At 40.2% G+C, this 12546-nt stretch overlaps 1 protein-coding gene across 1 annotated transcript in view; it reads right to left on the reverse strand.

Moving 5' to 3' along the window:
• Cers3 (ceramide synthase 3) overlaps positions 1-12546 on the reverse strand; it is an 82871-nt gene that overhangs the window by 31362 nt on the left and 38963 nt on the right. Inside the window, exons 2-3 of the mRNA XM_087901355.1 lie at positions 10421-10594; positions 569-683 (exon numbers count right to left, since the gene is read on the reverse strand). Of these exons, the coding sequence (XP_087757481.1) occupies positions 569-683; positions 10421-10593 (288 nt within the window). The 5' untranslated portion in view covers position 10594. The remainder of the gene's footprint in view (positions 1-568; positions 684-10420; positions 10595-12546) is intronic.

Raw genomic sequence — 12546 nt, forward strand, 5'->3', positions numbered from 1 at the left:
ACAATCATCAAAAGTATCAGGTGTGGCTTTCTCTATGAAAATGTTTAAAATCTAACATTGAAATGAGATTTTAAGGTTGGGATGTAAAATTAATTAACTAATTAATTAATTAAAATGAAATTGTGATATTATGACTTATTTACTTATTCATGATCTTAAGACAGGGTCTCACTGTGTATCGCGGACTGTCTCTGGAGTCACTTGACAGCCCATGCCAGGGCCAAACTCATGGTGATGCTTCTGCCTCAGCCTCTGCAGTCCTGATTACAAGTGTAAGCCACAGCACTTAACTCAAATTGCTATTTTTATATAAACCATGGTATTGACTGCTAATGTGTGATACTACAGCTGAAAGCAAAACTTTAACTATTAATGTCTGATTTTATAATACATATTTAGATTTTCTAACATTTGAGGTGTTACAGAATCTATCAACAGCAATAAATCAATGAATCAAATCCTTTGATGGTTAAGTGGAAGCTATTTTTGTATGGACAAAGTAAATCAAGATGATTAGCCCATTAAGAACGCAGGTCCTTAAGTCTACAAGCAAAGAGTTTTTACTTACATGTGACGGTTGACTTGTTGAATGCTTGAAAAAATTCTCTAAGATGGGATTTGGCTTAATTTTATGCACTGCCTTTCGAATGCCAAAGGCATTTGCTAGAGGTGAGGCAACGAACCTATAAAATATGAGAAGAAGGTTTGAGAAGTAAGAAGCCCATGACCGCACCAGAAAACCCAGGCTGTTCCTTTAGGTGTCCAGGGAAAGTCCAGGCATTTGCTTGCACTGTTCTAGTTTTGACATGGAATATTCCCAATGGTCCCCACTAAAAAGCTTAGTCCATAGGGTGTGCTATTAGGAGCTGTGTTAAACCATCAAGAGACAGGCCTTGTGGGAAGGCCTGAAGTCACGGGTCTTCCAAGGGGATCGCAGCACCTCAGACTCTCCATTTGCTTTCTTCCTCTGGAGATAAGCAGTCCACTCCACCATAGTTCCTGCTATGCTATGCTACCTCACCAGAGCCGAAGCACTAAGGTCACCCAACTTCAAGCTGAAACACACGTTTGCTTTATAAATTAATTTCTTTGGGTATCTTGTTACAGCAATGGAAATCTGACTAATACACATTGTCCATGGAGCTACGTGCACTCAATCTCTGCTCACCAAATGTTCCAAGGAGAAAGCTAGGCATGGTGCTTATGACTAGAACCTAGCACTTGGGAGGGTAAAGGAGAAAGATTACAGTGAGTTTGAGGCCAGCCTGTGCTACAATACACAATGAGTTATAATGTAGCTTAAGCTACAGAGTCTCAAAAAACAAACCATAAAACGATAATAAAACATCCCACATCTAAGTTCAAAGCGAGCAAATTTTCAGACCTATGCACAAGCAAAACTTTAAGAACACACAATGCAATACACAGTTCAAAATTCATTTCATTGTGAATCTGAATACACATATTGCAAGATTGGGGACTGGGACGAACCACTGTATTTAGAACTTCACTTTAAGACCACCAAGGACTAAATTTAGTGTTCACTGCTTTCTAATAAATTGAATTTTGCTTTCCAAAGTAGCTGCACCTTTTCACACTCCTGTTAATAGTATGTCATGTTTCCAGTTACCCCAAAATCCCCCAGGAGATTGGTTTTATGGGCTGCAGAAATCATACCGGGTGCGCAGCTGCTTCTATTCATTTACAATAGAATTGTTATTACTCCTAACTTCTGCTCCAATTTGAATTTCATCTTATTTTTCTAATTTCTTAAGGTGGAAATGTATTAATCCTTCATTTTTAAATAGAAGATCTTGAAGCTAAAAACTCCTTCCAGACCTACTACTTCCACATTCCAGAAAGTTCTAGTACAGTATGCTCTTTTTCATCCAGGTAAAAAATATGTCTAGTTTACCTTGTGATCCCTTCTTACACTGGTTATTAAGAAGTGTGTTGTTGTAGCTTGGCTTGCCGAGGACAAGATTAAAAGAACCTTCTGGATATTTACCAGATGATCCAATTAAGTATAAATATAAAGCTAAGTGTATATGGCTAATTGAAAGCTAGTAAGAATAGTTAATCCAAATGCAGTATTAATATTAAGATTCAATCATTTTGTTACTGAATACAGCTAGGATTACATGTACATTTATGATGGAGATTCAACATATGGGCCTTTAGTAGCTGTGCTTAGATCGCAAGCCTTAAAAAGTTTGCCTGAAGCAACCTCCACAGAAGCAGCTACAAGAGAGTGACCGCTGAGGGAGCAGGCCTGACTGAGAGGCTTCTGCAGGACCATGCGTGCGCAAGGCAGGGACCTCCACCACAGCAGGCCTGAGCCACCAACCTCCGCCTGAGCAGGCCTGAGGCAGCTACTTTGGACATCAGTATGGCAATTTCTCAGAAAATTAGGAAACAACCTTCCTCAAGACCCAGAAATATCACTTTTGGGTATATATCCAAAGGATGCTCAATCGTGCCACAAGGACATGTGCTCAACTATGTTCATAACAGCATTGTTTGTCATAGCCTGAACCTGGAAACAATTGTCCCTTGACTAAAGAATGGATTAGGGAAAATGTGGCACATTTACACAGTGGAGTACTACACAACAGAAAAAAAATAATGACATCTTGAAATTTACGGGCAAATGGATGGATCTAGAAAACATCATACTGAGTGAGGTAACCCAGACCTAGAAAGACAAATATCATATGTACTCACTCATAAGTGACTTTTAGACATAAAGCAAAGAAAACCAGCCTACACATCACAATCCCAGAGAACCTAGACAAGAGGAACCTAAGAGAGACATAGGATCTAATCTGTATGGGAAGTAAGATCTCCTAAGTAAATTGGGAGCATGGGGACCATGGGAGAGGGCAGAAGGGGAGAAAAATCTATAGCTCAATAAAAACAATAAAAAAGAAGTATGTTGTCATTTTCACTTATTTGCTAATCTTCCCGTGTCTTTCTGTTACAAGTTTCTAGCTTCCCTCCCTATGTATGGTCGCCACCCCGTCACGTTCACAGAGATTTGGGTTTGGGGCCTGGTACATGGCATGCCATGGGAGTGCCCTCTGTGCACAAGAGAAGAGCATGGACCTGCTGTTGTTGGAGGGAGTGTTCTAGAGATACTTGTTAAGTCTGATGGTCTATATTTAAACCTATTTTCTTCCCAATCTCCTGCCTAGTTATTCTAGCTATTATTGAAAGAATAATAGATGGAGCATGTTTTTCTGTCTTTTCTCCCAAGCATACTTCTCAATTACAACATGTAATTGATTTACATTTTATTACTGATTAGAAAGAATTTTCTCCTTGGCCACTTGTTGTGTGTGTGTGTCAGTCTCTGTTTCATTAATTTATTACTCTCCTCTTTCATGTTAGATGTTTTCTAGTATGCCATTTAAATCCTCTTATCTCTTACTATTTTTAAAATTATTTTCTCAGTGATTATTTTGGGATTATAATATACATCTGAATTTATAACATTTTGGTTCAAATTGATAGCAGATTACTTTCAGTGGGATACAAAAATTCCATTCTTTCCTCCTTTGTATTATCACATAAATCATATCTTTATATACTATGTTCTAGTCAACACATTTACTATTATTATTTTATGCAAATAAACAAAGAGTCTAAAAAAGTTTTACAAATGAAAATAGAATCATATTAACTTGGTAGATTTTTAAGGCCCTTAAGCAGTATAACTTATCAAAACTCTTTACAATCTTATTTTTCATTTCAGTCATACTTTTTTTAAATGTTACAACCTCTCAGTTCTTTGTCTTTGATTTATAATTTCTATTATTTTATTACTATGGTGATTTGGTGAGATATTGTCCTCCTGTTTTTCTTTTGCTCTCAAGCACAGTTGTCTCTAATTCTTTGAAAATGTTTCAAACAGCAAATTTTAAATTCTTAGCCTAGTAAGTGCAACACCTGGACTTTCCCAAGGACACTGTCTTCTGCATTTGTACCATGATTTCCCAAGTTTCCCATGACTGCTCGGGTTTTGTGGTGTGTTAGGTGGTGACTCTTGGCCTCATGTCGCCTACCCATCACAGTTTACTTTGTCCTGTTGGCCTTTTTGTGTGTTGAGTCACTTAAAAACCCTAAACTATATGTCCTGTCCTGTGTCGTGTGTGGGTGCTGAAATCTCTAGCATGTCTGTTTACTACCCAGGTAGTGACTGAACAAAGGCTTCCTTCAACACCCAGGGCCAGCAAGTCTCTTGGGCTGCTGCAGCTCTGTGCGTGTAGTGGGCGGCAGCATCCACTCGCAGCCAGGCAGCAGGAGTCTGCCTTAGTGTGCACTCTTTCCTTACAGGGAGCATTGAAGTCATGTGGAGGTGAAGCTTAGGGACTTCTGGAGTCTTGCCTGGACCCAAACAAATCATTAAACATCAAATTGACCTTCAAGATTTCCAAAAATATGTCAGAGATTTTCAAGGACCCCCACCCTTCCAGACATCTCAATTCTCGGCCTTTCATTTTGAGTTTTTTGCTTAGTCTAATTTTTGAACCAATTATTATTTCTTCAAGCAGTCAATTACCTTTAATTGTTTCTGATAACCATATTCTCAGGGAAATACCCTTAAAAATACCAGGAGTAAACTATGAGGAAGGTCTAATACAACAGCAGCATTACAACTTGTACTTACTAGAAAGTCAGGTGATGACAGTTCTCTACAATAATGTTTTGAAAGACTTCCAACTCTCCTTTCAGAGGATGCCACGCTGCAAGGGTACACTCTACATGGATTGTGCATGTGAGCTCTAGGTTTGTTTTTGGTTTATTTTTTTGGTTTGAGTGTCACTATATATCTCTGTCTCTCTGGAACTAGCTATGTAGACCAGGCTGGCCTTAAACTTACAGAGCTCCTCCTACGTCTGCCTCCCAAGTGCTGCGATTAAAGCAGTGGACCTCGACACCTGCCTGAGCGCCTAGTTGTTCTCTGATATGACAGAGACAGGAAGGGCAGGTAAAATTCCACACATCTCACTGTTCTTGCCAGGACTCGACTGTTTTTCTTAGACGACACTCCCTGTGTTGTCATTAATCTTTGCAAAATCATCAAAGTGTTGACTCTGAATATTTTTGCTAGTCTTTTGGTTGGTTTTATGCAGAAAAGAATTTCAGAGTCCCTTACTTCTGAATTTTTGTTAACTTCCTATGTGCATTGGGTGTGTGTGTGTGTATGTGTGTGTACACATGCATGCGTGTGTAGGTTCCTGTGGGTGCACAAGTGTGCCTGAGTGTACACGCACACGACTGTGGAAGCTAGAGAAGTATCTCAGGTGGCTTCTCAGGAGCCATCCACCTTGTTTTCTGAGACAGGTCCTCTCACTGTCTGGCTCACTGATTATGCTAGGTTGCCCGTCAGCAAGTCCCAGGGGTCTGCCAGTCTTTGCCTTCTCAGCTCCGGGATTATAAGCAGGTGCCACCATACTATCACGTGTGACATTTTTATGACTGAACTCAGGTCCCCATGCCAAAGCAGAACTATTATACTCACTGGCCTATCTCCCCAACTTTCCCCACTGTGATTTTTAATTTGTATTAGTCCAATGATTGGTGATACTGATTAACTTCTCATGTGCTTACTTTTTATTGGTATATTTTTTGACTCAAATCTTTTGCCGATTTAAAAATACACTTATTTATTTACTAGTCATTTACAGTTTATCTCATACCCTAAACTTAAATTCTTCATAAGAAACATACATTTTCTCCCAGTCTCTTGCTTATCCTTTAATTTGATTTATGTCTTTAAAAATAATTATGAATTTTTCTACATATAAAAGTTCAATTTTTCAAATATAGCTCAGTGACTTTCCATTTTTCCTCAAACTTACCCAAATAATTATTAACTTATTTTCCGCCCTTATATCTTAACCTTTACAGGATATTTGCTAAGTGGAATTGGGTAATACATAATTACTCAGACCCAGCTTCTTTCACCGAGCATGCTCTAGGGTCTTTTTATGTCACAGCCTGTGACAGGACGTCTGCTCCCTTCTCTTGCTGAGTGACAGCCCACGGTGCAGGCACACACAGTGTCGTTTAAAAGCAAACATTTTAGATCTTTCCCAGGGGGAATGAAAGTACATGTTCAGCTATGTTCTCACACTCAGGTTCATGGTTTTTATCCACAATGCCCTAACACCACAAACAGCACACATTCCCATCAGCTAGATCAAATATAAATATCTGTATGATGTATAAGTATGTTCAAAGACTAATCAGGAATAGGGAAACCTTAATACCTTGATACATAGGCATTATACATGGAAAAAAATCTCAAACGTTAGTTAAATAAAAGAATTCACAGAAAATGTTACAATCTATACTTCCAATTATAAATAAACTAGCAACTATGAAGTTAAGATTATAGAGAACAGACAGAGACTGCCAAGGAGAGCAAGTGGAAAAGAAGAAATTAAACTGCCAAGTTGGTGACATTTACACCACTGTCCTGGTGATGGAAGCATGACTATGTGCATCAAACTTTTAAAAACTGTATGAAATTAAAACCTCAATAAAGCTGAGTTTCAAAATACTAGTGTGTGAAGCAGGTGTGTGATTCCTGCTGCCATTCCCGGCTACCTGTAGGCTATGTGCGGCGGATCTCTGGAGCTGAGCTGGGCAACAGAGAGACCTCAACCTCAAAGGGTACTAACAGATTAAAAAAAAAAGATTCAAATGAGGGGAGGGAAGGGCTCACTGGATAATGCACGTGCTGTGCCAAGTATGAGGACCCATGTCTGGGTCCTAGGAGTCCACGTAAGTGCCAAGAGAGCAGGTGCCTGCCTGCCTGCCTGTAAGTCCAGTGCTCAGGCAGCTGAGAATTACCATGAGCAAAGGCAAGTGAGGGGGAAAGCATTTGTTTTAGCTTACAGGTTACAGCCAATCATTGATGGATGTCAGGGAAAGAGCTCAACAGGATCCTGAAGCAAACAAAGAGGCATGCTGTTTGCTGGCTCCCTCCCTAGCTGGTGCTTAGTGGTTTCCCTGTATTGCCCAGTACCATCTGCCCACGTAACTATCAAGAAAATGCCCCAGACATTCCCACAGGCCATCCCCAAAGCAAGTTAGATAGATAGACTAGTAGCATATTCAAGCTCTGGGTTCAACTGAGAGACCCTGCCTCAACTAGTAAGGTGGAAATCAATTGAGGAAGATTGCCATCAGTCTCAGGCCTCCACAGATGAGTGCACATATATCTGCACATGCATATGCATCTACACACATACAAATATACATACACACACAAACATACAAATGTAATGAGTTCAGTGTGGCTCGGTTAGCAGAGGGCTTGCCCAGTAGCATGTCTCTAATATCAGCTCTTGGGGGGCAGAAACAGGAGGGTCATAAGTTTAAGGTCATCCTCAACTACATAAAAAGTTCAAGGCTAGTCGGTGCTACATGAGACTCAGGCTCAAAAACACACCAAAGGAAGAAATAACAAAAGCCTATACAGGAAAAAGAAAAGAAATAAACAAGTACATGTCCATTTTCCTCTAGTTCTGACAAAGACTATAACTTCTGCCAGGTTTGGTGTGTTCTAGTACTTAGAAGCATTTCTGTGCCTAAATAAAGTCTAGAAATTTAGTTATGAATGATCAGATGATCATTTATTTCATTTTTTTAAATGTGGAAGTTAAGTAAAAGTTTCATAGAACGATGTGAAAAGCATAAGTATTCCAACTTCCAGACTAATAAGTTCCTGTGGAGAAAGCCCATGATGCTGAGAGGCACAGAAAGAGAGCAACTGTGCACGGACGAACAACCACACAGTAGACAGATCATAAAGCATCTGTTGAGTTTTTAAGGAAGGAAGGAAGGAAGGGAATTAGCGCTCACGATGTCATGTCATTTATGCAGCTAGCAATCCATGCACATGGCGTATGTGTTTTCTGGAGCCACAAGAATAAAGAAGAACACCATCATCAAACTCTCTGCTCTAACACGACGCTCACGTGAGCCCATTTCCATCCTCCCTAGAGAGTAAACAGTGGATCCTCTTTCTCAACTCCTGAAAATTGTTGTGGATGGATTTCTTAGGACTATGGGACAGTGGGAAAGGGCAGAAAGGGGAGTCTCCTCTGTGTACAGCTGAGAAAAGCAACTGACCGGATGCTGTATCTTCCACCTCCGCCTTGGCCTCGGGCTTCCAGGGCCACACTCTACACTGTGTAGAAATTGTTCATCTCATGTGCTGAACTTTGAGATCCTACTTCAAACACATTAAAGAATGTGTAGAAGGAAAACTAACTAGAAACTACTATTCTTAACCAAAATAATGAATGGTCTGACAGTATCAAATATATAAGAACTGTTAAGGTAACCCTGAGGATTATAGTCTGACAGTATCAAATATATAAAAAATGTTAAGGTAACCCAGAGGATTCCACATTTGCAGAACACTTTCCAAACTGTTTTCTGATTGCCCGAAGATATTCGTTTATTTTCTTCTTCTATCTCTTGCATTGTACTGTGAGGTCCAAAAACTATCCACAAAACTAGAAAAAAAAACCCACTCAAGCCAACACACTGGAACCTGATGTCACAGCATGTATGCTGAGAACCACTGAGAGCCTGGGGTCATTAACCTCCTGTATTCTCACCTGCAAACTACTCACGGCTTTCATACCATCTAAACTCATGGCTTTTATACCATCTAATCTAAGTACTCATCAAATGAAAGGAACAGCCATTTTTTTCTTTAGGGTATTGGTGGTTTATTTTATAACATATAGAGAATTCCAAGAAAAACATAAACTTCTAACGTAATGAATTTCGAATGTTGAATATTCTCCTTATCACACAGAAAGAAATACATTCATGTAGTATTATAGACTAGAAAATAAGGGTGAGTTGTTAGGAGTTAACATAAGGAACTAGTAGATAACAACTACCCTTAATCCCTTGAGGAAGCAAGAATGGCCCTAGGAATTAAAAGAAGGGATTTCTTCCTCACTGTTGTTAGCCAGGCGAGACCTAGACATGGAGACTTGGTCCTCCACAGCTGTAATGCTCTGGCAACCAAAAGGATCCTCTGTCTCACTGCCCCATCAGGCTGGAAACAACAATTGCTCACTCAATTGTAAAACAGGCAATCTGCAATGGAGATAAGCAATGGCCATCGGTACGATTTACAGCCAGTGCACAGTCCCAGGCAGCCATAGTTATTTCTTAATCTGGATGTGCACAGGCAAATTTCATTTTCCTTATGTGTTATCTGGAAAATCAAACTATGTCTGTAGAAAGTATAAGTGACTATTAAGAAGAAGGACAGGAGCTAGAGAGAGGGCTTGCTGCTTGACCCAAATTCATTTCCCAGCACCTACATAGTGCAGGTCACAGGTACCCCATAATTCCAGCCTCAGGGGATCCAATACCCTCTTCTGGTCTCTGTAAGCACAAAGATACATGTGCTGTAAACATGTACACATACAGAAAAATAAGTATTTTTAAGAGAAGGATGTTTTCCAATATACTAAGCTACAGTTAAGTGGTAGGTCAGGGTCTCTTTTTAATAGCAACAGTGCATTTTTAACCAAGAGAAGCTACTGTTTACACAGAAAGCTTTTGACAAGTCCCAAGCTAGAACTGGTCAAACAAACTCTCAAGACAAAGACCCTACAGATGGTTATAAACAAGTGGTCTGTGTCCCATGTGATCTTGGACTACGTGATCTTTACCAGGCTGGCTTCACTTTCTCCATCTCTTGCCATTCAAACAGTAATGTGCTCATAGCAGAGTCCATGGCAGAAACTACCCATGAACATTTGTTTCCTGTTGTCAGAACACTAGTACAGTTTTAGTACGAGGCTGGAAGAACTATCTATAAAGTTAAGCCAAGAAAAAAGTTTACTATTTTTGGAGAAACCAAATTAATGTTATGTTATGATTTCCTTATGCTTGGGAAGAAAGGGCAGCTATACAACTTAAAATTAAGCTTTGCTATTCAGAGGCATTTGGTTTGCTCCTTAATGAGACACTTCGGACATTTTCCAGGCATTCTAGAATAACGGCTTCTCTTCAAGAAAGAGATTTGCCTAGCACTGTCCCTTTGGGAATCCGTCATTAGTAGTGCTAATTGTACAATCAATACAATTCACTGGTAAATTTCTATATACACCTGGACCATGCACTCGTCATGGCCATCTACCCTGCCCACCCTGTCTCGACTGTGTTTTATTTTTACTGTAAAACACTCAATGGTATTCACACCTCTAATTCTTCAGCTTGCAAATGATATTCATGTGCGTTTTATTGCATAAGTTCCACCCAAATCTGCAGCCTCTGAACAAGAGACTCAATATGGACCAGATCTTAGACTTGGCCAAAGTTAGAAAAGAAAGGGGAGGGGGTTGGGAAGGGAAGAAACATAAGTGCCACTTACTTTTCAAAGAAGTATCTGACGATCATCAAGAGAAGGGCATATGGAATCGTCATGTACAAATGGGAGGCTTTAACAAAGACGAGCCCATCATGATCTTCAAGATCTGACCACTTTATTGTCGGAGGAAGCCAGAATTTCTCCAGCCAGAACCAGTCTTTAAACGTCTGAAACATTCTAGGCAAATGAAGAAAAGAGTGCATTAGACTCGTCAAATCAGCACTTAGAACTGTGATAGTGTTGAGCGCTGTCCTTGAAAACACCTAAAGCGGGATTCCGAAAATAACAAAGGGAATATACCAACTCCCACGGTCCTCTGCTGCATTTAACAAGAAAATCTCATCCCGTGCTCCCAGAAGTGCTTGGACTATGAAGTGGAAGACTGAAGCTTAACACACTCTCCTTCATAGTTCAGGAAGCACACATGCGGCGGGCAGTGCAGATATTTATTTTCCTCTTATATCACTTATGATATAGAAATGATTCACTAGGCTCTACAGCTTCAAAGCACCGAAAGTCAATGCCCTGAAAGCTTCAATGTGTATATAAAATTTGACTAGCACCCTAAAACATTCCCTGGGAAACAAGGGACAGGAGTTTAAAGGAGGTCATGGCTGCAATCTTTCTATTTTTATTTTTATTTTGATGGTAGTAGGGATTGAACTGAGGACTTTATTAATGTTAGGCAAAGACTGTACAGTGAGATTCGTCCTCAAACTTCGGTCATGCTAAGCAAGGATTCTACAGTGAGATTCATCCTTAGCCCCCCTTTCACTTTGAAGCTAGTTCTTACTAAATTGTGTAGACCAGCCTTGTTCTCATTTTGTTGCTCAAGCAGGCCTTGAACCTGTGATGCTCCTGCTTCAGCTTCCTAACAGCTAAGATTACAAATCCTTGCCATCAGTCACGGCTCTGTGTTAATAATTATATCTATGGGAACTTGGTCATGACTCCACGTTAATAAGTATATCTATGGTAACTCCATTATCTACGAAGCACTGCGCTAGGTTCTGGGTGCACAGCAGTTAATAGATAAGACTTGATCTTAAGAACCAAACAGCATTGTAGGTAAGGCAAGTCAGACTAAAACAAGTAACTTTAACACATATTTTTTAGGTGCCCATAAAAATTATCCAATTCCAAGGTGTTAGTTTTGTTTTATCTTACTTTTTAAATTATATTATTATACCTTAGAAGCCTGTTCCTTTTTTAAGGAGAGACAGGAAGGGAGTGGATCCAGAGGGCAGGGGAGGTGGAGAGTACCTGGGAGGAGTAGAGGGAGGGGAAACCATAATGAACATATATTATTTGACTCTATTTAACTTTCAATCAAAGGAAAAGAAAAAAGGAAAGAAACTTAACTAGAAAAGGAAGAAAAAACTACAAGGTTCTGAGAGGCAAGGACGGACACTGGCCCAACAAGGGTAAGTCCTAGAAAGATGACTGAGCAGGAAGTTGAGTGGATTGGAGAAGGGAGAAGAGCCGGAGAGGAAGCTGACAACAGCAAGCAGCGCTGAAAGGCAACTTGGATCCTGTTGCTTCCCTTTACTGTTCTAACAACCAACCCAGAGACATTTGTGACCACAGAGTGCAAGCAAGCATCCTTCTCCATCACTGAACACCTGCTGGGCCACCTCTCACCCAACTCAAGTCTGAAATCACTGCGGGCTCAACCCCAAATCTGCTGTCTCCCTCCCAGGTCAGATGTCAGCCTCAAGCCCCAGGTTATTTGACTTGTGCTTTTTGACAACTAGCTACACTTCCAGGGGCACATAAAACCCACTAGACTCAGGAAAAATGCACTTACATTGGTTTATTATCAATGATGCAGAGAAGACATGTATTGGACAAAGCATGTAGGAGGGGCACTAAGCATCTCTCCATGTGGAGATACCTGAAGCCCTTGGAAACGTGCCCTCTGTTCTTACTGAAACTTCACTGTGTAAGCATGATTAAGCTATTTGACCACAGGAGAGAATTCAACCCTAAGCCCCTTGGCCCTTCCCAGAAGTTGAAAGGTATGACTGATGACCAAACCCTTGAATCCTGCCTTGGTCTTTCTTGGGTCTTTAATCCTGCCAAGTGCATCAACTAAACATCAACTCATTAGCATATAAGAGCATATTGCC

The sequence above is a fragment of the Myodes glareolus genome, chromosome 24 (assembly GCF_982192425.1).
Source record: "Myodes glareolus chromosome 24, mMyoGla1.1, whole genome shotgun sequence".
Lineage (NCBI taxonomy): Eukaryota > Metazoa > Chordata > Mammalia > Rodentia > Cricetidae > Myodes > Myodes glareolus.